The 24,015-nt window shown below is 48.0% G+C and overlaps 6 protein-coding genes across 8 annotated transcripts; 3 read left to right on the forward strand and 3 right to left on the reverse strand.

Annotated features, from left to right (window-relative positions):
- Positions 1-3,716: 3,716 nt before the first annotated feature.
- Positions 3,717-6,546, reverse strand: FOIG_02090 (uncharacterized protein). Of its 3 annotated transcripts, XM_031199209.1 has the most exons (3): positions 5,701-6,546; positions 4,553-5,523; positions 3,724-4,475 (listed from the first exon to the last, which is right to left on the reverse strand). In XM_031199209.1, exons 1-3 carry the CDS (start codon positions 5,792-5,794, stop codon positions 4,359-4,361), a joined length of 1,182 nt encoding a protein of 393 aa, XP_031071246.1. In that variant the 5' UTR covers positions 5,795-6,546; the 3' UTR covers positions 3,724-4,358. The 3 variants fall into 3 exon arrangements, with proteins under 3 accessions (XP_031071245.1, XP_031071246.1, XP_031071247.1); XM_031199208.1 differs by having other exon boundaries at positions 3,717-4,475; positions 4,553-6,546; XM_031199210.1 differs by having other exon boundaries at positions 3,724-5,523.
- A 662-nt stretch (positions 6,547-7,208) lies between these two features.
- On the forward strand, positions 7,209-7,733 carry FOIG_02091 (uncharacterized protein; the record flags this gene model as incomplete). Its single annotated transcript, XM_031199211.1, has 1 exon — positions 7,209-7,733. One exon carries the CDS (start codon positions 7,209-7,211, stop codon positions 7,731-7,733), a length of 525 nt encoding a protein of 174 aa, XP_031071248.1.
- A 9,050-nt stretch (positions 7,734-16,783) lies between these two features.
- FOIG_02092 (uncharacterized protein) lies at positions 16,784-17,396 on the reverse strand. The gene is made up of 2 exons (XM_031199212.1): positions 17,345-17,396; positions 16,784-17,015 (listed from the first exon to the last, which is right to left on the reverse strand). Exon 2 carries the CDS (start codon positions 16,975-16,977, stop codon positions 16,837-16,839), a length of 141 nt encoding a protein of 46 aa, XP_031071249.1. The 5' UTR covers positions 16,978-17,015; positions 17,345-17,396; the 3' UTR covers positions 16,784-16,836.
- FOIG_02093 (uncharacterized protein) lies at positions 16,851-17,522 on the forward strand. The gene has a single exon (XM_031199213.1). It carries the CDS (start codon positions 17,030-17,032, stop codon positions 17,360-17,362), a length of 333 nt encoding a protein of 110 aa, XP_031071250.1. The 5' UTR covers positions 16,851-17,029; the 3' UTR covers positions 17,363-17,522.
- Positions 17,523-20,737: 3,215 nt separating this feature from the next.
- Positions 20,738-22,739, forward strand: FOIG_02094 (uncharacterized protein). The gene is made up of 2 exons (XM_031199214.1): positions 20,738-21,586; positions 21,653-22,739. The coding sequence occupies exons 1-2, from the start codon at positions 21,108-21,110 to the stop codon at positions 21,759-21,761; spliced, it is 588 nt and encodes a 195-aa protein (XP_031071251.1). The 5' UTR covers positions 20,738-21,107; the 3' UTR covers positions 21,762-22,739.
- Positions 22,740-23,249: 510 nt separating this feature from the next.
- Positions 23,250-23,678, reverse strand: FOIG_02095 (uncharacterized protein; the record flags this gene model as incomplete). The annotated part of the gene is made up of 1 exon (XM_031199215.1): positions 23,250-23,678. The coding sequence occupies exon 1, from the start codon at positions 23,535-23,537 to the stop codon at positions 23,250-23,252; it is 288 nt and encodes a 95-aa protein (XP_031071252.1). The 5' UTR covers positions 23,538-23,678.
- Between the last annotated feature and the right edge of the window lie 337 nt (positions 23,679-24,015).

The following is a 24,015-nucleotide window of genomic DNA, read 5'->3' on the forward strand; positions in this document are numbered from 1 at the left end:
GATACAGACTTCTCTAATTATTTCATTAATTCTTTTTTCTTTCTTTTTTTCACGAAGCATCCTCCATCTCATGAAGCCATGCTTGGTCAGTGATGGTTGCACTAGTGGTGAAGTTGTTGGTATCATATATGAGATAATACCGAAGAAACAAGCATAAACACATATAATGCCTAGGAAGATCCTTGTGGTGTCCCTGACTATTACCAGTAAAATAAAAGCTACCGGACTTGGCTACACCCCCTTAGATGTCTCCTCCCGTGAACTCGACTCTCAGGTTACACAACTATCCGCCATCATTGCCAGTTCCCGCAACACTCAGCGAAGGATTTATTTCCTGCCGACCACACCATCCGGGTAGTTTCAAGTCGGGAGAGTGCATGGAGCTCATCATGTATCCCGAGGTCTGAGTCTGATGTAGTATCACACCGGGAGGCTGCAGACGGGAGGGCTCGGTCTGGGCCGTGAGCTGTTTTGAGGATGCACTTTGAGTCGAGGCAAAAGTTAGAACTCTTGTCTTCAAGAGGCACCTCTATTGATACACGCGCAGATTAGCACAGCAAAAGGGCACCTCTTGCCGATATTTGAGTGAGCTTCTTCATCTGCCCTGTCACGAGTAGGGTTGAAGTATGAGGCCAGTTCATAGAGTTTCTAATTCGTGAATCGGCCAATATGCGGTTTATCACAGCCTTGTATTGATACGGCAACTTCAATATCACAGATTTCTCGAAAAATAAAAATAAAAATAAACTATTATAGCTGCATTGCCATCTACTCGTTCCAACACGGCCAGCGGGGCCATGGGTGAATGATTGTCTTCGACGCAAGTGAAGATACACAATCAAATCAGCATGGGGAGAACAACAGCCTATCAATGATCCAATCGGAATAAATCGAATCAAGTCATTGGGTGTCGCACTCTTCCTATTACGACGCTGGCGAGGGCATTCGTTGAATGTTGCAGATCACCGATATACGAAACGCTACGATGGAAGCTTGTCAAGCCCAGGTTGAGGATACACAATACCAGTATGCAAAGCCGATACGAGAATAAGATGCAAACTTGTTGAGAGGACACGCATTCTTGTTTAGTATGGTTGAGATGCAAGCAGCGTCTCGTATGCGCAAACTTCCGCTGCCCAACTGATCAGCACCCACGGGGGGAGTCCCTCGTCCCAGACATTTCGGGGAAAACAAGTCCTGTTGTGAAGATGACACAAACTATTACTGGACATAAACCGAAAGAAGAGAGAGGGGAGTGAAAGAAATATCTAAGTGATCGCCATCACTAGAACAGGCGAGGTACCTTTCAAATGCATGAGCTGCTGTGGCCAGCCAGCAAGGATAGCTCCGTGCATAACGTCGTCCACTCTCCTGCGCACATTTATTTCTCACGGACACAAGAACGTCACTGACTGATAATGAGGTACAGCTCAGTCTCGGCCAGAGGTAGTTCGCCATCGTGCAAACCCCCCTTTGGCTCAGTTCACATCTGAAGTCTGCATTTGGCCATGAACAAAGGTTAGCCCTGTTAAATCTTGGGTCCGTGCTATGAAACAATACCATGAATAGCGATGGTTTGGCCAGGTTTGTTTCAAGCCAACTCTTCGCTGCTCGAGCATTGTCTATTTTCTCATTGGCGCTGATGTCCGGCGTAAACCCTGTCGAAGAACATGTGTGCACATACATACCGTACCTGTGCGAAGCCGAATATCACATCTCCGTACTCGGGCCTTCAGCCTCGACGCCATGTCAGATCCGTGGCTGGCTGTCTAGAACCACATCACCCCATTTTCGACCGTGATCCCACTCTGTAGTGGTCGGACCACGCCCTGGCTTACAAGCTTGAGCACAATGTCTCGATCTAAAAGACAACGGAAAAAGCCGCAATGTACACTTCACTTTCACGAACCATCCACTCCCGTTCCCATACACCTCATCGCCTCCCAGATCGACTGGATTTGCCTCTCCGCTACTCGCCCTTCTTCACTAGCTCTCTGCGCGCCGTTCCAGAATCTAGTGCAGGTCTTGTGCGCCCTCCTTAGCAACCCACCCTACACTTGTGCAGTTCCCCGTACACTCAAACGCCCCAGCATAGACTCCTGTAGTGAGTTTATCTCATAGATGCTTGGGTACAGTCAGGTGCCGGACAGGGTCGAAAAAGGCAGTAATGGCTTGAGTTAACCTCTTTTCGACAGTCGGTGGCGAGAGGTTAGTTTACCAGTCTTCCCTTGGAGCCAGGCGCTCTGCAGCGCCTTGCGCCTGACCCGACAAGCATGTTTGACATTTCAACCTCATCTGACGATTTCATTCAGGGCCTTCTGAGGCTAGATGCTCATGTTCCGGGTGGGCTGCGACAAGCGTTATTTAGCGTCCTAATGGAGGCGACGAGAGCCATCGGAAATGAGGGTATTCACAGTTTATCGAAATTTTGAAGTCACCACCAAAGGCTAAGCAAAAGGTCTTAGACAGAAAGCTTGATTATTCTTCGCTCCAGCCCACGTTGCAATCATCCATGGACAAGCTCTCCTCTTACAATCCCGCGTCTCATTCCTCGACAAAATCACGCCTTTTCAGCACAGAATTTCATTACAAGACGTTTCCAGTAGCATACCACAGCTAAAAACACCTATTTTGGCATAGAAAGTACATAGATAGTTGTGCTAGGGAGAAGCCATCGTCTAGATTCCGGGCGTTTACTTGGTGGACAGAATCACGTTTGACCTTTCACTGCCACGGGCATCTGGAGAAGCTTACCACGATCATTCTACAGGACCCTATCCTTTCTTTCTGAGACATAAAAAGAGTTCAACCCAGGTATTCGTTGAGACAACGTCCCGAGGACTGAAGGGTATCAACACACCTCACCAGAGACCTGGTTCTGTCCTGTCCTCACTCGCCATCAAGCGTTTGGTCCAGCTTCTTGACTAGGAATGATTATTTGAGCACACCACCCAAATGGGACATCCCCTATCAGAACTCACGAACTTCCAACACCAAAAAGCAAAAGCTTGCGTCAGAAGATTGAATAGCTCCATTGTGAAGGCCCGAGATGGGTTGTACTTCTATCTCCATCGTTGTGTGCGGAGGACGGGGTATGGCAACATGGAAGGGAAGGGAAGGGAATACAAATCATATGGATCTTCGTATCGTGCAAACCATGATGATCAATTGGCTCTAAAACGTTAGGCCGGGGACGGTGGTCTCGGTCACTCCCCTTCCTCGCCATAGATCTCGCCAGAGGCAATCTCTGCAATGCAACTTCAGATTGCGAACTCAATTGGACTTTCAGTTGGATATTGGATCCCCAAGATCTGCGTGATAGATCTGCATGTCATTGCATCTAGACCCATCTGGCGCCCTCATGCCTCCTTTCATTCACTGTTGGGCCGTCTATGCTTAGACTTCTTACTGGACATGAGTCCGGCTGCTCGACCGTTTCCTTCACATCAGGACCTCCCGAACTTGGATTCCAGTGCTGCTAGTCCTCAGGCATAATGGTAGTTTACTGTGGCTGGCTGACCAAATCTTCATGCCGAGCGTTACTCCAGTGTTTGTGCAGGCCATTCCTACTCCGGAACCCATATTCGATAGCTTCGATAACTGAAACCAGATAAAGACCGCTAGCCAATCGCCGAGAGAGCTCACATCGATAGTCTCGTACACTGGCAAATCAAGAAGTCCCTCTTTGTTCGCACAGAAGACTGATCCATCACTCCCTGCTTGCCAGGTTACCCACCATCGTGGTGCTTCGCTTTTTTGCACGATCATATGAAGACACCACAGTTCGCATCAAATGTCTCAGAGAAGCTCTTCATGATGTACGTGTTGAATCAGAAACAGTTGTTCTACGCATCCCATCAAGAGACCGCCCTGTCAAGGGCATAACGCCATTTGGCCCAAATATATACACATGCTTCGCACAACCGTCATACCGATACACGTTTCCATCCTCTTGAAAGCCTAATTCCGTTGTCCTGGTAAAAGTCCCGTCCCAAGCCCGCCTTGTTAATGCCATATTTTGTCGTATAAACACACCAATGAAGACCCGTCGATAAAATCTGCCTTCACCTGAGCTCCATTCCGCATGCCTTGACGCCGATATTCCAATCTTTCCAGACCCTGCAGCGCCTATTTTCCCATGACAAACCTGGCAGACATTATATGATAAATATTATATGGGAATTTGTTCAAATGCCAGAACGAATGATAGAGATATGTGCCTCGAAACAGGCGTCCAGGATAGTCGTCTGTCTTTATGATACCCAGATTGTTGCTCTCTTGAAACCAGATGGTGAAGTTGTCGTCGTCTCGAAACATGGGTATCGCGCATTAAAACAATAACTCCTTGCGATACGGTTTCACTGTTCCCTCTTGACTTCGGGGCTATCGTTCTCCTCTCCACTGCGATCTGCTCCGTTACCATCACCGGGGTTCTCGTTGGCCTTGCTTTCGCAACCCTTGACAAGCCGGTGTCTCTATAGCAGAGTTAGCATGTGCCATGAATGTCATGATGAAGTCAGGGCCGTATTGACAGCACGGCCAAATCACTTACCTTCAGAGCATCCTTTCTGGAAAAGCTTTTACTACAGTAAGTACAAGGAAAAGGCTTGACTGCCAGATGAATCCGCTTGTGTCTCTTGAGATCGTGGTTTCGACTGAACGACTGAACGCATTGGTCGCACTTGAAAGGCCGCTCTGACTGTGTTGGTGGGGGCTGGCCTTGACCTCCGTATAGCATGGGATGCCCATATGCAGTTACGGGCATACCTGGGATCATTGACATTTGGCTTCCAGGCTGGTGAATATTCGACAAGACTGATCCCCCCATGGTAGGGAGGGTTTGATAAGGGGCATATGATCGATAGGGACCAGGGGGTGCCATGCCAGCACCATGCGGCTGGCCTGAGATCGATCCAAGGCCCCTAGGTACAGGGCCGCCGTTAGAAGAGGAATGCTGGGTCGGCGAAGGCTGGTGGCCATATGGTGGATAGCTAGACGGCTGAGATGCAGATGATGTATAGTAGTTCGGTGTGCTGGGGGGCCTCGAGTGCGTATATGAATCGACGTGTGCCGACACGCTCGAAGGAGTAGGAGGTTGCGTTGCTACCGAGCTTTGCGAAGTCAAAATTGCACCCTGGGTCTGCTGCGATGTCGAGAGGCCTGGTGGAGTGGTCTGGCCACCTCCGCCAGAGACCGCAGTCTGGAAAGGCTGATGCACTTGATCGTAAGGGGGTGCTGGGAGTCCGTCACCTCCAGTAGCCGGCGACTGAGAACTTCGAGGGTGATTATATTGATGCATTCCGGGACCTTGGTTGTAGATGGAGTGGTTTCGTCCAGCGAAGTGCTGTTGGCCAAGGGCTGGCTGAGCCTGGGTCGCGGAGCTGACGGTGTACGAAGAATTGCTTGGTGTAGCCCATGCCGCGGGAAGTTGTGCATATTGATACATGTTGCCTGGTGCTTGAGAACCTTGGGAACTCCCGGTATTGACGCTAGAAAGACTGGGGCTCAGGCCATCACTGGCTCCTGGCGAAGGGGTCAGAATACTGGGCGAAGACGAAATGCGGCGATCTGGAAAGGGACCAGGAAGGGGAGAGTAAGATGGCGGATATGGATACCCAACCGACTCGCCCTCCCGGGAGCACTGAAAGGACTCTGACGAGTTACCTGTGAAAGAAGGGTAGAAGGGGTATTTGGCCATACTTGGAACATCTGCTGTCGGTGGCGGCAGAGTCATGGCAGGCAGGGCGCCTGCGGCGGGACGCCGTGAAGAGAAACTAGCACCCTCCATTGACATAATCTGGAGTGGATGCAAGAGTTTAACAACGCTTTGTTCGTTGCCAGAGGTAAAAGTGGCCACGCAGCAGCACAAAGGCTATCCAAGGGGATTTATAGCCGGGCACCACGAGAAATAGAGAGAGGGATTAGGGTTGTTCGCGTAATCTCTCTGCGTTGAGGAGGATAGTTGATGATGGGCTGAAGAGTTCCCGAAAAGTTACTTTTTATACAAGAGGGGAACTTGAGCGGCTCTTGCCCTATGTCGAGGCCGGAGCCGAGTTTGTGCTGGCAGAATGACTCTTGGAAAGATTTCTCGTCACAACAAAGAGGAGTCGTGTTCCGCCACTGCTCTATCACTGACGTTGCGAGGGAGGTTGTGAGTTTTTCGTGCGTAAGTTGTAGATACGTGGTGTATAGTATAGCTCGGTGGAATACAAAGAAAGGTATGGCCGTGTGAAGTTATCTTGATCTCATAGACGAACTTTAAACGACATTGACAAAACGCAAAGGACAGTGGCAGGCAGTGTAAGGCCAAATATGAGTGGAAGCACACTTGGAAAGCTTGGATTTAAAAAAAGAAAGAAGGAGGGGAAAAGGAAAGCTGAAAAATGGAGGAGGATCAAGGTAGATGAATGCCTCTGGGTTAGCTGAAAGTAGTCACGATGTTCTCGAGATTCGGATCGGGATGATGGGGTTGACTGGGGTTTTTGGGGTGTCGTCAATGAAAAGTCCACAGACATTCAATAAGGTTTCCTTACCCAGGGTGGCGCTTTGGCGTTCTCTGGTGTAATATGTATATCTGGTCAGGGCTTCTGCCTCGATGCAAGAAGCATTTACTAATGCCACGGAGGTGCGAGAGCTGAGCAGGGGAACGAGATGAAAGTGAACGAGCGCAGGGGCCAGCTCTGAGCCAGGACCAACAAAAACAAGCCTGGCCTTAGCTAAAACAGAGTGAGACTAGCGAGACTAGAGCACTAGCAGGGGCCCTCAATTGCCCAGGCCGTAGCTTCTCGCCTTGGCGTCCTTCTGGGTTTAGTATGAGCATCCATCCCTGCTAGGTCCTCACTGAGACGGGATCTCTGAGGACAGACAACTGGCACTAAAACCGACTAGCGCGGGAGGGCTGAAAGAATCATGGGCCTAGGCGTTGGTCCAAGACCGACCTGAGGAAGCTGAAGTACCTCCTGTACCTACTGCCAAGTACCTGCTCAAGTACTTCCTACAGCTTGCAAGACCAGAAGACATCATCATATTTGGCTGCTGCCATCTGCGGGCAAATGAGGGGAACATAGAGTTAAAGTTCGTAAACAGACGAAAGCGTGCATTCAACTCAGAGGCAAGGTTGGTTGTGATAGCAACGAGGGCTTTATCACGGCCACCATACAGGCATTACGTTCATCCATTAGTGGTTTCCATCACATCTCTAGACGAGGATGCCCACCACCTTGGGCATTGGCAGCTGGATGACTGGACTGCCTGCTGGTACCACCACCACCACCACCACCACCACCAGTAGGCCGGAGCTGGAGCCGGAAAGAAGAACAGGGGTGAGACCTGGAATGGCATGGGTGGAAACTCTGCAGGTGTGGGTACAACCAAGGACGAGACATTCATTGAAGGCACAAACATCAACTTGGGAAGCAATTGTGCGAGTTATGCTCAACTGGGGGAGACAAGAGGCAACGAGACAAGCGCAGGCTCCCCTCAACCATTGTCAAGTACTCAAGTACCTGCGTAAGCTGCAAAAGCAAATGCTCTCCGACCAACCTGAGGACGGAGTGAGAAAGAGGAGAGTCGGAAACTATGCACCACGAAAATCCTGCAATGCCCTACACGACAAAGTACATTTCCAGCGGTTCAGCTCATTAACAGTCTGTTGTAACCATGATTTGCGATTTGCTGCGGTCGCAAGTAATCGAGATGGAGCTCCATCGAAGCAAGATGGTTCGCCGGTGTAGAAGTCTGTCTGTATCAAGCCTCAATGACAGTTCAAATGACAAAAACTATAGATCGAGCTCTTCTTGACATCCGGTCTAGTTAGAAGTTTGGCTCTGTTGATCATCGTCCACTGTGTTCTGGCACACGGGATCTCCATCCCCGTCCCTACTTTTTACTGCGTGGCTTGGGCGAGATCGGGTACCAGGGGGGTGGGAAAGCGGCTGATGGTTGCTTTGAGTGGATGGCACGCACATCCCTCCCGTAAAATACCTACCTATGATGGATTACAACTTTCACTTTGACGTTTGTCCTCTTGTTAATAAGGTACTCTTGGGTTTACTCCCATCAACAGCTCGCGGTTCTCCTTGTGGCTCTTGGTCTCCTGGGTCATCATTTGTTGGGACACTCCATCACACTACCACCTCATTCTCTTTTCTGTGAATACCAACCTCGTCTTCCAGACCCGGGGATGGCTAGACCGCCAAACTCCTGGGCTTTCGGCCAACAGCTTATGCTTCTCAAACATATAACAGTGATTTTCTAAAGGAACAGGCTGACGGCCGCTTTTGGCTTCTGCTTTAGCTTGTCATGGCTGTCTTTTGGAGAAGCCATCTGTAACCCTGGTATCCCGGCTGTGGCAGTGGCGGGATCCGACCAGCTGGACTCTGTTTCTCTTGTAACCCCTGAAGGCGTCGAACGCACAACGGGGACGGCGTCCGGAAGGCGTCCCTGGTGGCCCAAAGGTGAAGGGTAGATGCTGCTTGACATTGATGATGATGGTTGTCGTAATGGGGGTGTTTAAGGTGCTGTGATCCTGGTAGTTCCCAGGCAAGAACGTTTATTTAGAGAGTCACGCAGGGGAGAAGTGCGTCTACTAGGAGTGTGAGTGGACGCATACAACGTGGCAGGTGAACACTTTCCAACTGCCCTCACAATCAGTCAGTCGGCTTCTGCAGACCCTCACCAGGCGTCCAGGTACACACGGACCTTGAAAATCTTAGCCCAGGCATACCAAGAAGAAAAATGGCTGTGGTGGTCTTGTGGTCGAAGTTGGACCCTGAAGTTGTCTTTTTCGGCCATAGCGAAGTTGAAGCTGGCCTGTCTCCTGCAATTCGGCGACTACCAGCAAATGGGTCCGCGTTAGACACCAAATCAACAAGTTCACGGAGACGAGCCGGCATGGGAATGGTCATTTGTGAGTCGAGACTCCAGTTGCCAGAGCCTAGAACTTTACCTCTATTTTAGAGCGCGATGGTTGCAACACCAGCGCCCAGTAGTCACGGAATGCAGAATTCGTCTCATCCCTAAGGGGCTGGGTTTTCGGGTCGTGTTTCGTTTGGGATGGATTTTCACATACTCCTTGCTTTACCTCATCCTCCGAAAAGAATAGCTCTCATAAGAGATTGAGAAAACCTGCCTGGACTAAGCCGGGCGATGGGCGGCTGGAAGCAACCGATTTTATTTTAGCGTCATATCGAAGAACTTGTTGTTTAGCAACTTCCAGTCTTGGAACGCCGATAGTTCAGCAAACAGTTCATCTTTCAAGGGATGCTTGCAATCTTCTCTGTCTGAGAGAATTGGACATCAATGAACGAGCCTCAACAGCCATGTCCCATATCTCCCCTGCCAAGATTTCATGTGTTGGCCGCGCTCTAGCCTGAGAGACCCTGCTTCAACGGTATGACTGATCTGAAATACATTCGTCGTCATGATACATATACCAGAGACATCCGGACGTTGTAGAGGGAAGCATTTGCATACTCCAAACCATCGGACTTCCGTAAGATTCTTAGATCAAGACCTATGTTCCAGGTCAATTATTACATGAACGACAGTACTTTCCCATTACCCTTGACTTCATGGTTTAGCATTTTGTATAATACATATCCATGGCAATGACAATACCAATCACTAATATCCGTATCTCTGTACCGCTGAACGCCTTGTCTCCGTGCACATTCGGAACCCCAGGGTCCCCTGCTGCACTCCCGCATCTACGGTTCAAGATGCAGTGCAGATCAATATTGGGCGTTTCTTTTTTTTAATGATGTGGATCCTGTGAGAGTGATCCGCGAGCCCTCAATGAGGATGCCCAAGTTGTGATAACGGGGCTTGCATTGATTGTTTTCAATAACTATTTATACGGCCAGCAGTATATCTCTCGGTGGTGAGGTGCATGGCACAGCGATAATTCTATCCAATAAACCTTTAGTTGTGATACCTGATGCTTTTCATGTACTGTAGGTTTGCTCCGATACCCCTGTCGATTACGCTGCACTGTGACCCATTAGTAAGGTTCTTGAGTCCTTGACTGTCTGTGCCTTCTTCGGACCATAGACCCCTTGAGCATTCCCCAGGTTTAATTGTTTGATACTGCAGCATAGAATTAATGGAACTTTGGGCATAGTCGGTTGCAGGTAAGCGGAAGAGTAAGCGGCGATCTTGAGATAACGATGGAATGGTTCTGTTGAATCTCTTTTCCTCTTTTTCTTCTATACGTAGCAAAATCTCCTGCTTCTGTTGATTTCAGCTGGAAGGAAGCTGTACTGTTTTCCTTTTTCTCCAAGAGCTAACTTTCTTTAGATGCACTAACCATTAAATAAAAAGGTTGAGCTTCTCCCACCGGATCGAAGCCCCATGTCCCCTGGCCCGAGTCCTCCTAGACCCCTGCTCTCTGATGCACACCCCTTCCCCTGACACTCGCACAAGGGCCCCTCGTCAAACGACCGGGGAGAATGCTTAGCTCCTGCGACCATCGTGGATCCTGGCTGCAACATCTTGTCCCCTCACTCAACTCTGCCTTTCCGCCGCCATCAACGGATAGGCTCAGCCATGCTAACCAAGCTCCTGGGAACGCAACAAGAAAAGAGGCGCTCAACTCCCGCCAGCGAACGACGCAAGTCATCAGTCGTAAAAGTTTGGCAACAGTAGCTCTTCCCCAACATGTTCCACTTTTGGCCCCCGGCCTTTCGGCGCTGCCATCCTTACCTCTGATCTGTCTGCACGATCAAGCCCTTCGGGTAAGGCGGCCAAGCCATCTTCACCTCCTGGTCAGTAGGTGAACCAAGTGGCTGGAATGGATATGGGTTGGAATGTCAAATTTGCGATTGACGTAGATTCTGTGAGCTTATTAGAATAGCTCATGTATCAGAACGGCCTACTATGGATGCAGGACAGGATTATGTCATATGTGATGGATGGTAAAAGGGAGCATCAATGGATCGGTACCATAAGTGTTGTGTTTGTGCGTGTTACTTTTCACATCGAGAGCATTCATTCGTCAAAGGTTATCTCTGAATGCAACAAAAATCCATCAATATTGCTAGAGTTTGACTATCAACTGCAGAGCGTCATGTCACCTTGGAACGCCGAGTTCCAAGGTCTGGGTGGTCTGGGTTTTTGTCGAGGGGATCTTCATAATCGACGATCATAGCCCGATACGTATAAGAGCTTGCTTGTGTAACAACACCAACCCACTTTCTCATAAGAAATAACAATAGCTCGGGCCTAGCGACCAGTTGTACGAAGCTCCGCTGCATGTTTCTGAATTATACCATCAGAATGAAGACGTGTTCTCCTGGGTCAGACATTGATCTGGGCTGCTTGCTTCGGACAATTCTGTATACTTTTGAAGGCTCTGATTAACGCTGCACTTGCTGACTTGACACTAGAAGTCTTGGCTGAGATCGAAATGGCATTTTGCAGGAAATAAGGATGTCTACCAAATATGAGACTAAATTTAATGAAGACTAGCTGCACTCTCCCCTCACTTCTGCCCTCATACCGATGCGACTCTATGTTTGCTTTTGCGGCCGACTGATGGAACAGCATGGACAGTTTCTCAAGATCTGTGGTGGGTTGGTCTAAGACCTATCCGTAGCTGTTGGGACTACGGATACAAGCCCCGGAAATGCTAGTGAGCTGTCTCAGACATCGATCGATACTAAGGTGTCCGTAGATTAGGACCAACGTGCAAGCATCGAGAAGTAAACCTTGTCGGGTAAATATCTGCAGCATTACTAGCTTAGGAAATGGCATCGTGGTTTCTCAACGTGTCTTGCAATATGTTTATCAGCGGTTCAAATATCCTGAGAATTGGAGGGCTTATGCAACTTCCATTCAAGGCATCGCACAATGAACAAGTTGATCAAACTGACCAGCTCCAGAGCTATTTGTAATGACTCTCAGACAACGAGAGCAGCAAGCAAGACGATTCTAATAAACAGCACAAAGCTTTCACCAAACAAGGTGCACAAGCATGATGCAAGACCAGTCGTTATCCACTCTTTCCGGGGCCTCATTTTGTGCAAGATGCAAGACGCAAGACAATTATCCACGCTTTGATCCCTTGAGAAGATAGCATATTTCCGGACATCTATCGTGTGTTCATTATGAATGCTTGGAACGCAAATCCCTTTTGATTCTGTCTTCTTTCAGCAAATATCGTCGAGCAGCTTGACAAGGGACGCGCGTTGATCAGTTCTCATAATACAATGCTTCGCATGCCCCGTCGCTTGGTACGTACACAGCAACGATGAGCCCCCATCGATGCCAAGAAACTCTTTCAGCTTTGTCCTTCTTTGTTCACTTCCCCTGTTATACCGGTATCCTGAGTCGCTGTGTGCTGGATCGGGGCTGTTCAACACGGACGTACAGGCTGATGACAACATTAATCAACACTGCATGGCAAAGTGGTAGAACCTGATCCAGACTCAGCTGAGGTGCTTGGACCACTGAGGTGCTTGGACCATTGAGGAACAAGGAGAATGGTCGACAGTCCTGGCTAAGCCTAACAGCTGCGATCATGGTTGGTCTTCTGGGAACACCCTAAGGATGTCATGAATGAGTATTGCCAATATCAGAGGGTGTGCCATGAGTGTGCATTGGTTTCCTGACCATGTTCCACATATCACACCGCATCCCTTTGCAATAGGATGTACAGTACAAAAGGGAAAGGTAGAATGAGAAATCTGCCAAGCGTAAATGGAAATATGACAGTTCTCATGGTCGCGTCCTCAACCACTATTGCGATTATTTGGGGCAAAACACTGTGGATGCTGAAATCATGATGGAATGTGTACCTAACTCACTGTACCTCAAAACTTGGCTTGTTCTTGACAGTCGTCTACCTTCCAGCCTAAGGTACCTGGAGTACCTGTGTAAAACGAAGTGAGATGAAATTATGATCAGAGTGCCCACGACGAAACCGCTGCTCGTTCGGGACGTATCTGTGTGGTAATGCAATTCGGACTCAATCACATGGTTGTATTCGTCTAACATCACTTGATATAGATAAGGTGAAGAGGTTGGGGTCTTGACGTTAATCTGCTTTTTGACTAGTTTATGCGGGAGATGAGGCTCTAGGGTATTGGTTTTTCGCTCTGTTCGCGAATGGTAAGGAGACATGAAACTAGGCTGCCCCAGCGCGGAATGCGAAGGGAAATCCCGATTCAAGTACAAACTTAACTCATGAACCACAAGATGTAGGTGAGGCCTATCACCAAAATCTATCTACTCAATGTATGAGAGTTGCGTGATGAATCAAGATCCAGTGTATCTGTAGAAACACAGACACAGTTTTAACAAAGTTCAGTCGCAGAACGTTTAAAGAACCTCAATACGCGCCACGCCTCAATCAGGTACATGCGTGATTGCGAACAACCTGTAAATACCTGGTGGAGATACGGTGTGATAACCTTGAAGAGATACCGTATGCTTTTCGAATGGTCCAACTTAGCCTGGCTTATTCACGACTTCATCAACAAGCAGGTTCTCGCATCCACGGCACATTGCCCGGTCACGCTGGTCAGCATTCATTTTCCTGCGGTTCTTGGCACGGTTGCAACCTGCTCCAGTCAAGTTATCCGAAGAGCAACATCGGGCAAATAGATCGGTTGTGACCCATAAGAAGTCCCTGCTCTTGGTTTTGGCTTGAGTATTAGGGTTAGGCCTTCTGAAGAGTCCCACTGCAGGAAAGCTTCTTTGCAATGGCGAGACAGTCTGCCTGGCACTATGGAGGATATGGCATCCGTGCCCCAGTTAGGATCATCTGCAGGATAGCTGATGCCACACTAACTGGGCTTCGAGATACAGGGTGTGCGGGGTAGAGTAACCTAAGTCGGGGAGGATGAGCTGGTCTCAAGATACGCATCATTGTTTGCTTGGACATTCGGTCATGATGAATCAAGTCACCGGGAACCACAATCATGCGGCGTTATGGTTGTTTAAGCATTGTTAGACGAGAGCAGGCCGTCAACCGCTGAGTGGAATAAGAGGGGAACAATCGCTCCGCTGCAGGCTACGGAGACAAAATCGACTGCTCAACCTCGATGAAGGGCTTCTAAGCACATCTCCGGCGTGTCCCACCAAGCATATTTAGATCCATGATTCCATCAGTTCTGTCATGATAGGCGATTTTCGATGCATCTTTAACATATCCAGATGCTTACACAGGGATGCGATGACTAAGGCATGGTCGTTGCCAAGATGTCTGTCACATTGATGGGTTGCTCTCCGGACGATGCCCCTTGTCAAAGAGGCTGCGGAATCCTGCCGCCACAGTCGAAGCCAAAACCACTCCACTTGCAAGAACCCCTTTCTGAGGCGTGCGGGGATACGACGCCGTGACACAGTTGGCTACGGCTACCTAACCACTACTGCACCTAAGCTAGGCAGGGAGTTAGCTTGGTGCATCGTAGAGCCGAAGAGAATCGATAGCTTTGGTTCAAACATTACCCATCAACAATAGGAAGCTTGTTAACTAGCTATCTCGCATGAGAAACACTTCTGCATCATGGTCAATATCATTCTTGCAAGGGCCTTGGTCCTCCCGACTTTGCATGCAATCGTAAGACAAATGCTAACGGAACATGCCTTTTCATAGCCGCGACCAGGTTGCCTTGGAGTATGACGAGTTGGACCACCCAGTAAAACACAACCTACCCAAGAAATGGTTCCTATTTTGACACACTGGTAACAAAGGCACGAAGGTTCAACGTGGACACCTCCATGAAGGCATAGCAATTCATTGCATCGTGACGGACGCTGCTTGTCAACATCCGTGCCGTGAAAGCGAACTTGGTGCCATGCGCCAGAGGATAATCCTCGACAGCCAGGGGCACCCGACATCGACAGACAAGACAGACTACACCAAGCCATCCGTGTGCCAAATTAACTTGGTGGGCTGCAACTTGATGGTGTCTGCCGCTGGTGGAACCCTGCAACGCTACGCTAGCCTGACACCTCTATGGATGTACTATGTATTTTGGAGCGACGATAAGGCTAGCTTAAACGTCACGCCAGTGTAAGCTCCGTTCGTTAGCAGCCTAGCCTGAGCATTGACGAGGCGGGAATCGTGCCATAAGGCGGAGCAATTGAAGATCGAGACCATTCGAACATGGTCATCTCTGCGGTCTATCAGGGCTGAATTCCTCGCTCATCCCGGTGGTACAGGACGTGATGGGTCCCATTCCTCCTTGTTGCACAGGTGCAGAGGCCTTCGTTACACCATACCCGAGGTTACTGTAGATTTGATCTCAGCAGAAGACTCAAAATCGCCGACTTGTTACGTATCACAATCACCTCCCGCGGTTGGTGGGTCAAACCACCATCAGCCCAATACTCTGGCCACGCTACGCTACCTGCGTCTGGGGACACGCGAAAGATAGTTACCGAGCCGAGACAAGCCAGTTTGGCCCCGGTAATCGCGACAAGCGAACTTCAGACGGCAGGACTATCTCAATAATCCTATGTGACGATATGGCCATCATCCTGGTCTATGCAAGGCTTCAAGCAGAAGGGATTGTGCTGGACATAGCTGAGCTGCCCATTCTTTGAAAAGACGTCGTGTAGCTGTGACGCGGCCAGGAGGTTTACGTAGGACGCACATAGTGATAAAACCTGTTCGGATATTGACACGATCCGCAACGTCGGAACCTCTGGAACTACATGAATTATTCCATTTGTAACGTAACTTGATTACTACAATGTGCCCGTGTCCCTTTGGAAAGGACAAGCCTCCATCGATAACAGACGCTATTGTTGGTCGTCCTGCCGGCAACTAACGTGTACATGGAAGAACCGTTCGGCACGTGTGATCCACATCTTGGCCGCTCAGCCGTCAAAGAATTCGTTAGTGTCTGGGAGTTGCCATTCTATCTTGCTAATCTCCGTTCACAGACGGGGGGACAGCCCGGCAGAGGGGCATTCATCATCAGGGGCAGAACTTCGATCTTCTCCAATGGCTTATCACAACATACGTCAGATTCGAAAGGGGTCCGCAGCCGTGTCCTAGGTAATCTGTTTACAACGGCGGAGCAATCTCTTCCAACACCAAGCAGCCGCAAATGGCACAGATCTGCATAGAGAATGAATCCCTGCGCAGATCGTTCCTGGTGGCGTTTCATCTCCAAGCCTTTCCCTCAGGCTAAGTTACCCAAAACTCTTTAGTCGTTTATCAAGACGTTGGAGTGGCTTTCGTATGATATCAAATTGCCATAGACTCAACCTGCTCTTGTCAAAAGCCTACCGGAGGTGAGCACGACCTTTTGACGGAGTTCGGAAGTGTTGCAAGACATCAATTTGGTAAGGAGACACCAGATGGATATGATAACCAATGCACACCCCTCGTCAGGGGCGGCCGCTCATGATTGGTTATCCAAGTTTTACTCCCTGTCGAGACATCCATATTTGCGGACTTTCTTTTTTTTCACGGCACCGGTAAACGAAAGCAGTCTGGCACCTTGCAGTCGGCGCTGGAGTACGAGCTGACATCCAACTTTCGGGGTCCACATGCAGCCATACACTGAGGCGTCGTCCAAATATTCAATTCATTTAGATTTAGCATAACACTTAATATCTTGGATCTGTATGCTGATTCACGTTAATAATAAAAGCGTGGGGGAATTAGATTTCGAGACGTTTAGCTAATTCGTATCATCCTTAGCGAGAACATTGGTTTGTAAAACTCCCTGTTAATGTCACAGCCGGCGATAGCGATGCCCACTGCCGTGAAACCTTCAGCTCGTAATGGCAACCCGCCTCTGTCCCGAGCGCCTACGGAGTGTGGGCTGTGAGAATGGTTGGAGGACGAGGTTAGCATAACTATTTGATACTCCTTGTCGCTTACTTGGTAGATCCAAACTTACCGATTCCAATAATCGCAGGGTTTATTATGCATGTAGACTTGTTTGTCCACAAGCCTTTTGGTCGCTCCCGGTCATCGTTGCTGAGGGGAGCACCCACCAGTTCCGGTCCCGGTTCCATTGTCGTAAATGGCGGCTTAAACGGCTCAAGATGATTTTCTCAACAAGTCAGAATGCATACCATTCGAAGAATAAATTTATCTCAGTTAGATCGGTGCACAAGAACCGTTCTTCCCAAATTATTGGTGCAGGGTTCTCAGGAAGACTTGGTCAACTTGCGTTATGTCAGGCGAAGAACGGCTTCCAGTGAACCCAATATGCTCCCTTTCTTATTGAACAGCCGAAAGGATTCAGGTCAAACGACAAGCGCTGGCTTAAGACGTGGGCATGGACGTTCGCTTGCTTGGCCTTGCATGCTTAAGCCACATCTCAACGAGATTGTGCGGAGCTGTGATCCAACAGGCATATTCCACGTGTGGGATACTTACTATCATGCTTCTGGGTAGTCCTTGCTGTGATGCGTTCAAGCGTGATGGTTTGAGAGCTTGTTCTGTTTGAACGGTTTAGCTGAGATAATATAGAATCTTGCGAGCAGCCCAAAGACAGATCCGGTCTCGGATCTCGACTGGCATGTTGATTCACCCAATACATGTGGATTTGTTAGAGCAAAGCTGTAATGTTTAATCAAACATGTCTTTGACTGCTTTTTTTCTTTCATTTAATACTTCCGTGACAGCTTCCTCATACGATGCATGCCTGCCTTCTGTATGAGCCCAGCTCCGTGAGAAACTTTGAACGACGGCACAACGACCATCCTTGACTAAGTGTTTGGATACCACACATAACACGTTAATATATCACACGCTCATCAATAGGCTTACACATGGCATAATGGCTCCCTTATGTCTTCATAGTACCAGTCGGAAGTTATGCCCTACCTCTTGTCTCCCCAAACGCCTCATGTGGGCCAGTGAAATACATTCACGAACATGACAGGCCATTACACCAGCAATGGGACCCAATATGAGCGAAATCCTGGCGACTACCTACTATTTTCAAGAATGTGAGATCTCGGACTCATTGCTGTCTGGATAATGCATATAATGCTCCGGAGCCGCGAAGACTCTCAAATTCTGAGGTCTGACTTTGACACACTTTGACACACACTTTGATAATGCCATCCAATGTATTTCACTTCATTGCCCCACGGTGACCTGGAGTTTGCTTGTTGTCAGGCACATTGGATGGCGACAGAGCAACGCAATCAGTCCTCCAGGTGAACCTTGACAGGGCAAAGGGAAGGGCCATTTATCCATACTTAGATTAATAATTTACGAGCAAAAGCAATTCTGTAGGTGAGTCTTGCTATGCAAAAGGAACTAAGCTAGCTACTCTCGATTTCTTTTGATGTAGTGAGAAGTCCTAAAAGATAATTGAGACAGTGTATTCTTGCATTGTCTAATTCTGCATATCAAGGATTGCCATATGATACCTTTGGAAGCTCCCTTTCGGTATCATGATTGTTAAGAAAGTCGATACAGATAACTGAAGCTTCTGAGATATTCTAATGCCCTTGACTTCTCATGTGGAATGATTCCTGAGTATCACTGACCTGACGGAACCTGCGCCTATCGCAGCTTTCAATATGTGTGTCCTGATACGATAGCAATGGCAAGTGAAGAAACGCGCAGACTAATCAAAGTTTCTTATCTCATAGAAAATATACAATACGAGGTTTTGCGACCTAGCTACTTTTGAAGAGATCATAGCCGATGCTAAGAGAAGTTGGTTGTGGTGAACATTTCAAGGCGTTTTCGATATCACTCCTTTGTTATTACCTGCCATTCAGCCAAAGTAAGATTACGGCTATTCATACATAATAGTTCTATACAACAGTACTCAGAAAATCACGAGAGTTCAGGAGGTTTGTCTTGGCAACTTTGCCCTCTTATGCTTTAGGGTAAGTTGACTTACATTCATGTGAAAAGCATCTGTTTGTGTGAGTTTGGTGGAAGTCATCCATGCACGCATGAACTTTGAAGTAAAGTCAAAGAACGGTTGAACAATAACGAGATAATGAGAATGAGTCAAATTTTCCATTTCTATGAGGCTACATACAAATAAAGGCCATTAGTAACTGAATCCTTTGAGTCAATGTGTTCCTTCCACGCAGGTAACCACCAATTCTAACTCTCAGTTCTCGTGACTGAGTTGGAGCCGACTCACACAACCTTTGCATTGATTGAACTCAGTCACAGCATCTGAGAAGACATCTCATTATTTGGAACTACTGAGAGGGGATTGCAGAGGTATATAGAAGACTGTTATCGCACAGGCGAATGTGCGTAGTCAATGAAACTGTTGTCTAGCCTTGACCTTCAGCTTTGCCAGCCAACAGGTATATCATAACCTCCACTGCTGCCATACTGAGCATATTGGCTAAAGTCCAGTATCATATTTCTGGTGGAGGGTTAGAAGCTGGAGGATTTGACCAGAGAGGCGATCGCGAGATGTATGACATGAGTAACGGTGTCACTAATTCATTGTTATGTCCTGGGGATTATTCTAGAGACTGGGCGACTTCTAGACATTGGCGTCTGCTTCCTTCTGGTAGTTTACGTCCCCTATGTGACTGCCAAGCACTTTCGCCTCATAAAGCCATACAGGCAAGCCCGGCGGTTCTGTAGCAACTACGGACATGGAGAGATATGAACATGTCGAGGAAATATGAATAGAATTTCCCAAACTTAAGTACATTTCATAACCGCAGAACTTATGAACTAGCCTTAGACAGTGACGGTTGTTGAAAATGATGCTGTCAGGCCAAGAAGCGAGACGATGAACTCCCCGGAATGGAGGCATCTTCCAAGGAGCCTCTTTCGTAGAGATCTCGCATACGTGATTACCTACCTATATTAACGGAATTTGCAGCACGCCACTGTGACTATCTTCATGTATTTTACCGGGAAGTGATGAGTTACTAGATGGTATCCCGTAGCCGCTTAGGCGAACGGCGATCTTTTGAGATCTTAGAGAACAGACGCCATTGCATTTTCTCTGAGAATTTAATATTATACTTTTAACATAAATTCGCCCTTGTAAAGGCCTGCTAGCATGTATACAGGCTCTGATCGACCGTCATCTAGGTCTGTGATGCGGAGTGTACACTTATGATAGGGTGCTATTGGAATATTGGCTCCATAAATGATCGGTAATGAGCTAATATCATCGGGCTCGAAGTCACTGCCTGGTCATGAAGCACAACAGTCTCAAGTCAAGCAAAGAGTAAAAGCCGGATTTAGGGATGTGAGCGAGCGAGCGCGTATCCTTGTATAAGAGCAACGCTACCATAGAAGTATCACCGTGAATCAGTACCAGCTCGGAAAATATTTTGCAGGGGAGAAAGACAACGGGGCATAAGCATTCGAACTTGATACCGAGCTGTTACAATCGGACTTTCTTTTGAATCATCCGGCACAATCAATATCCTTCGGGATAGTATGAGCCCGGATCGAGGCTGTTTCAGGTTGCTTTGTATCGTGGAAATCTCAAATGGCAGCATTAAGAATCGTCACTGCAACAGACGTATTGCTCAGTTGCGAGAATGTTGCTGATGTTCTGACTTTGAGAAAGTACTGGGCTTCTTTATCACCTGATAAAGATGTAATTATACAACATGACTGGTCAATGTCTGGTCAAAGGATGAAATTAATGCAATTTTGAAGAACTTCAAATCGACTTGTAGTTGACTGGTGTTGTTCAACTTGACGGGAATGGAACTCTCAAGCGGGGCAGTCAGCGGTACATTCGCCAAGTACAGGTACATCTATTAATGCGTCGGTTAATACACCCTGGTACACAGAAATGAGTTTATTTGAGCAAGAAAGTATAACATCATCCCTTCGCCCTCAAAAAGCAGTCCTTGAACATGTAATTTAACAGATTAATGGCAGCTGGCTTCCTCGGATCGTTTCTGTGATTATCTGTCTCTTTATCGATATACCTGCCGCAACTTAAATCCCTCTCTCTTTCACAGACCATTTATTTATTCTTCTCTCACCAAAGTCAGCACAATATACTGGAAATTCCACGAACTTGAGCCTTGTGCTTTGTTTTCTATCGATACAATATCCAGAAACCGACCGCTGGGACTTGGAGCCGTCGGGCATCCCAAATTATCGATCCATCCATAATCTGCAAACAGTAGGGCTGTGTGCGAACCGTCCCTCCGTTACTACGACTGCTACCAACATGAACTTTCCAAGACATGATATGCCAGGCATGGATACGGGCGGCGACTCATCCGGCTCCTCGTCATCCTCCCACGGGTCAAGCATCATGACCATGGTCTTCCAAACCGAAACCCGCACGCCGCTCTACGCCAACTCGTGGACACCAAATAACGCAGGTTCCTACGCAGGAACATGTATTTTCCTCGCTGTGCTTGCCATTATTGCGCGGGCCCTTGTCGCTTTCAAAGCTGTCCAGGAAGCTCGCTGGCTTGATCGCGAAGCTGCACGCCGTTACGTGGCTGTCAATGGCAAGATCCCCTTGTCGGAGCAGATAGCTTCTAGCCCCGACGCGCGCCGCATGACCCTCTCGGAGAACGGTCTCGAGGAAACCGTCGTCGTTGTGGAAAGGAAACGAGCAGCGACGAGGCCGTGGAGGTTCAGTGTTGATCCGGTTCGGGCATGTCTTGATACCATGATCGTCGGGATTGGATATCTCCTGTATGTCATGCGCATGGCTCCGAGAGCTTGATTATGCCTGGACTATATGCTAATCGTGTCTTACAGCATGCTGGCCGTTATGACGATGAATGTCGGCTACTTCCTCTCCGTCCTGGCTGGTGTCTTTGTTGGCAGCCTAGCAGTCGGTCGATACATACCAACAGTCGAGCATTAGAGACATACTCAGAGCTTCGGCAGCAAATGATATTAGATGAAGTCGGGAGCGCCACTAGGCGGTAATTCTCGCAATGGAATGGGCGGCGTTCAGGTTTTCGATCGAAATCAGCATGACACGAGCACGCGACCAAGTTTATATGACAGCATTCAATAAAGGTCACCAGGTGTTTCCGTCTCTCGTTTATATTGATGTTCTTCTCTATGCTTTCAGTCGCCTGCGTTAGTACTCCAGTTGTCGCCTGGGTGTAAAGTCGCATGTCACTTTTGTACCAGTACGTCAGCGGGGTATGAAAGCCGAAAACCTTCTCAAATCTGCTCACCATCAACAAACACGACCATGACAAAGCGGTACTAGGGGCGCATGATCACTTCTAACATAAATCAAGGTGCCAAAAATATTTAGTCCAAGGCCTACTAAGTCTACACTAAGTTTACCTAAGACTTTTATCACTTAGGATAGAGGTCCCAAGTTTTGTTGCCTCCCCTTGCATAACTACCTATTCATAGGAAGAGAATACTCTCGTACATACACGGGAGTTTCACGAGGGGCAGATGCACATTGTGAACTACTCCCGCAACTACCGGAATGGCTAATTACATCGCGTCCAAGACTAATTCGCTGTACCCAAACATCATGATTGATGTCCCAGAGGTCCGAGAAATCCAAATCGGCACATCATACGCGAACTTAGGAACTGCGCGGCTTGCAGTATCGCTGGCCATCCAGATTTACCGAGAGGGAGGCAAGCATCTTAAATGCCCCCCAGGGAGTCATAAAACCTCAGACTGTGGAGGAGGTTGCCAAAATAAACCCATTAAAGAGAGTTAAGAGATCCCCAAGTTTAGATTAACTTACCTAAATCTTACCTAAATATTTTTATTATCCAGAATTTAGGTCTCGGATTTTATTGCCTCCCCTAGATAATAAAGATGCAGATGAACTTCAACGTGGCCAAGTCGTCAAGGTTAGACGTGGATCTATCTTTATCATTACTATATATGCTGTCCAGAAACGAGACATTGAGTTGCTACTTAAAAAGTAAATGGCCATAGAACTCCTACCTGGCTTGGTTAAGGTGAGAACCGTCGACGGATCGCTCTCCCATTCCGAGGCTGTTATCATCGCGGGTATCGTTCGGATGGGCCGACGAGGATTTATTGATGATCCCCGTCGAGTAGCCGTGCTGAATTGTCCACTATCCTCATCGGCAGAGAAAGATCTATTCAAGAAAAAGCCCGTATCGGCAACGCTTCGGCCTCACAAGGCGTTTTCTTAAGGTGTATGATGGCTCACGACTAAGCTTGTTGCCTGACAGGAGGAGGCAAGAAAACGGATCTCTTTTCTAAGTGATAAAAAGATTTAGGTAAGTTTAGTATATATTAGTATATCGTAGTATATTTTAGTAAACTCCTAGACCAGTTTATTTTGGCACCCTGATCTAACGTCAGAAGTTTTCTTGTTCTCTGAGGCTCCAACCACGACTAACTACTCATCACCAGGGGCTTCACCACCTCCACCGCCGTCTTGCTGAGCGCTGGACTGTAACGCTTTTGCAGCTTGTTTGTACTCGTTCTTGATCTCAGTCTTGACACTGGCAGGAGGCTTTCGTGTCGCATGCTCCTGGCCACGGAATGCAACTCGCTTGCCACCACTCTTCGGGGACTCCGCGTGAAGCAAAGGCATTACAGCTAACTCCGTCGTCCGCAGTAATCTGGTCTTCTGCATATAGTGAAATGGCATTCTCATCGGCTCGTGGGCAATAATGCGTTTCATGCGTTTCGTTGCAAGTCGTGCGGCGAACAGTGTGCTTGCAATGGTGAGCTACATGTCCTGGCTGAAGACACCGAGAGCACCACTCAGTCCATTAGGATCTAGAATTTGCCCTACTCAGTGAGTAGACGGCATCTCTTTCCCTCAGGAACTGGACGGCTGTACTTCATCGACTAACGGACCTTGAGAGCCAATTTGGACGAGCTCGGGAAGGCAAACTCAGCTTTCATGTCCATGTTTTTATGGTTACAACGGGCAGAAATGTGACATTGAATGGCAAGTTGAAGCGCAGCTACCTATCCGTAGTCTAGCTAGCTAAATAAATGACATCAAGATACTCTTTTATACTGTCAGAAGAAAAGAGGGCACAAACACAGGCACAAACACGCAACAGGCCATTGGCAGTGACCATACTATGAGAAACTAAACAAAAGAGCGACAAGGAAGAAATCGTAGTTTTATTGGCTTTTTCTTCTTCTTT

Source organism: Fusarium odoratissimum (assembly GCF_000260195.1).
Source record: "Fusarium odoratissimum NRRL 54006 unplaced genomic scaffold supercont1.2, whole genome shotgun sequence".
Taxonomy (NCBI): domain Eukaryota; kingdom Fungi; phylum Ascomycota; class Sordariomycetes; order Hypocreales; family Nectriaceae; genus Fusarium; species Fusarium odoratissimum.

Excerpts from the sequence above, each read along its gene's own strand:
- FOIG_02094 (XM_031199214.1), top strand. The coding sequence starts at position 21,108 with ATGAACTTTCCAAGACATGATATGCCAGGCATGGATACGGGCGGCGAC. Across the intron at positions 21,587-21,652 it reads GTCGGGATTGGATATCTCCT|CATGCTGGCCGTTATGACGA; the intron begins GTATGTCATGCG and ends CGTGTCTTACAG.
- FOIG_02093 (XM_031199213.1), top strand. The coding sequence starts at position 17,030 with ATGCATACCATTCGAAGAATAAATTTATCTCAGTTAGATCGGTGCACA.
- FOIG_02090 (XM_031199208.1), bottom strand. The coding sequence starts at position 5,794 with ATGTCAATGGAGGGTGCTAGTTTCTCTTCACGGCGTCCCGCCGCAGGC. Across the intron at positions 4,476-4,552 it reads CCAGAAAGGATGCTCTGAAG|AGACACCGGCTTGTCAAGGG; the intron begins GTAAGTGATTTG and ends ACTCTGCTATAG.
- FOIG_02092 (XM_031199212.1), bottom strand. The coding sequence starts at position 16,977 with ATGGAACCGGGACCGGAACTGGTGGGTGCTCCCCTCAGCAACGATGAC.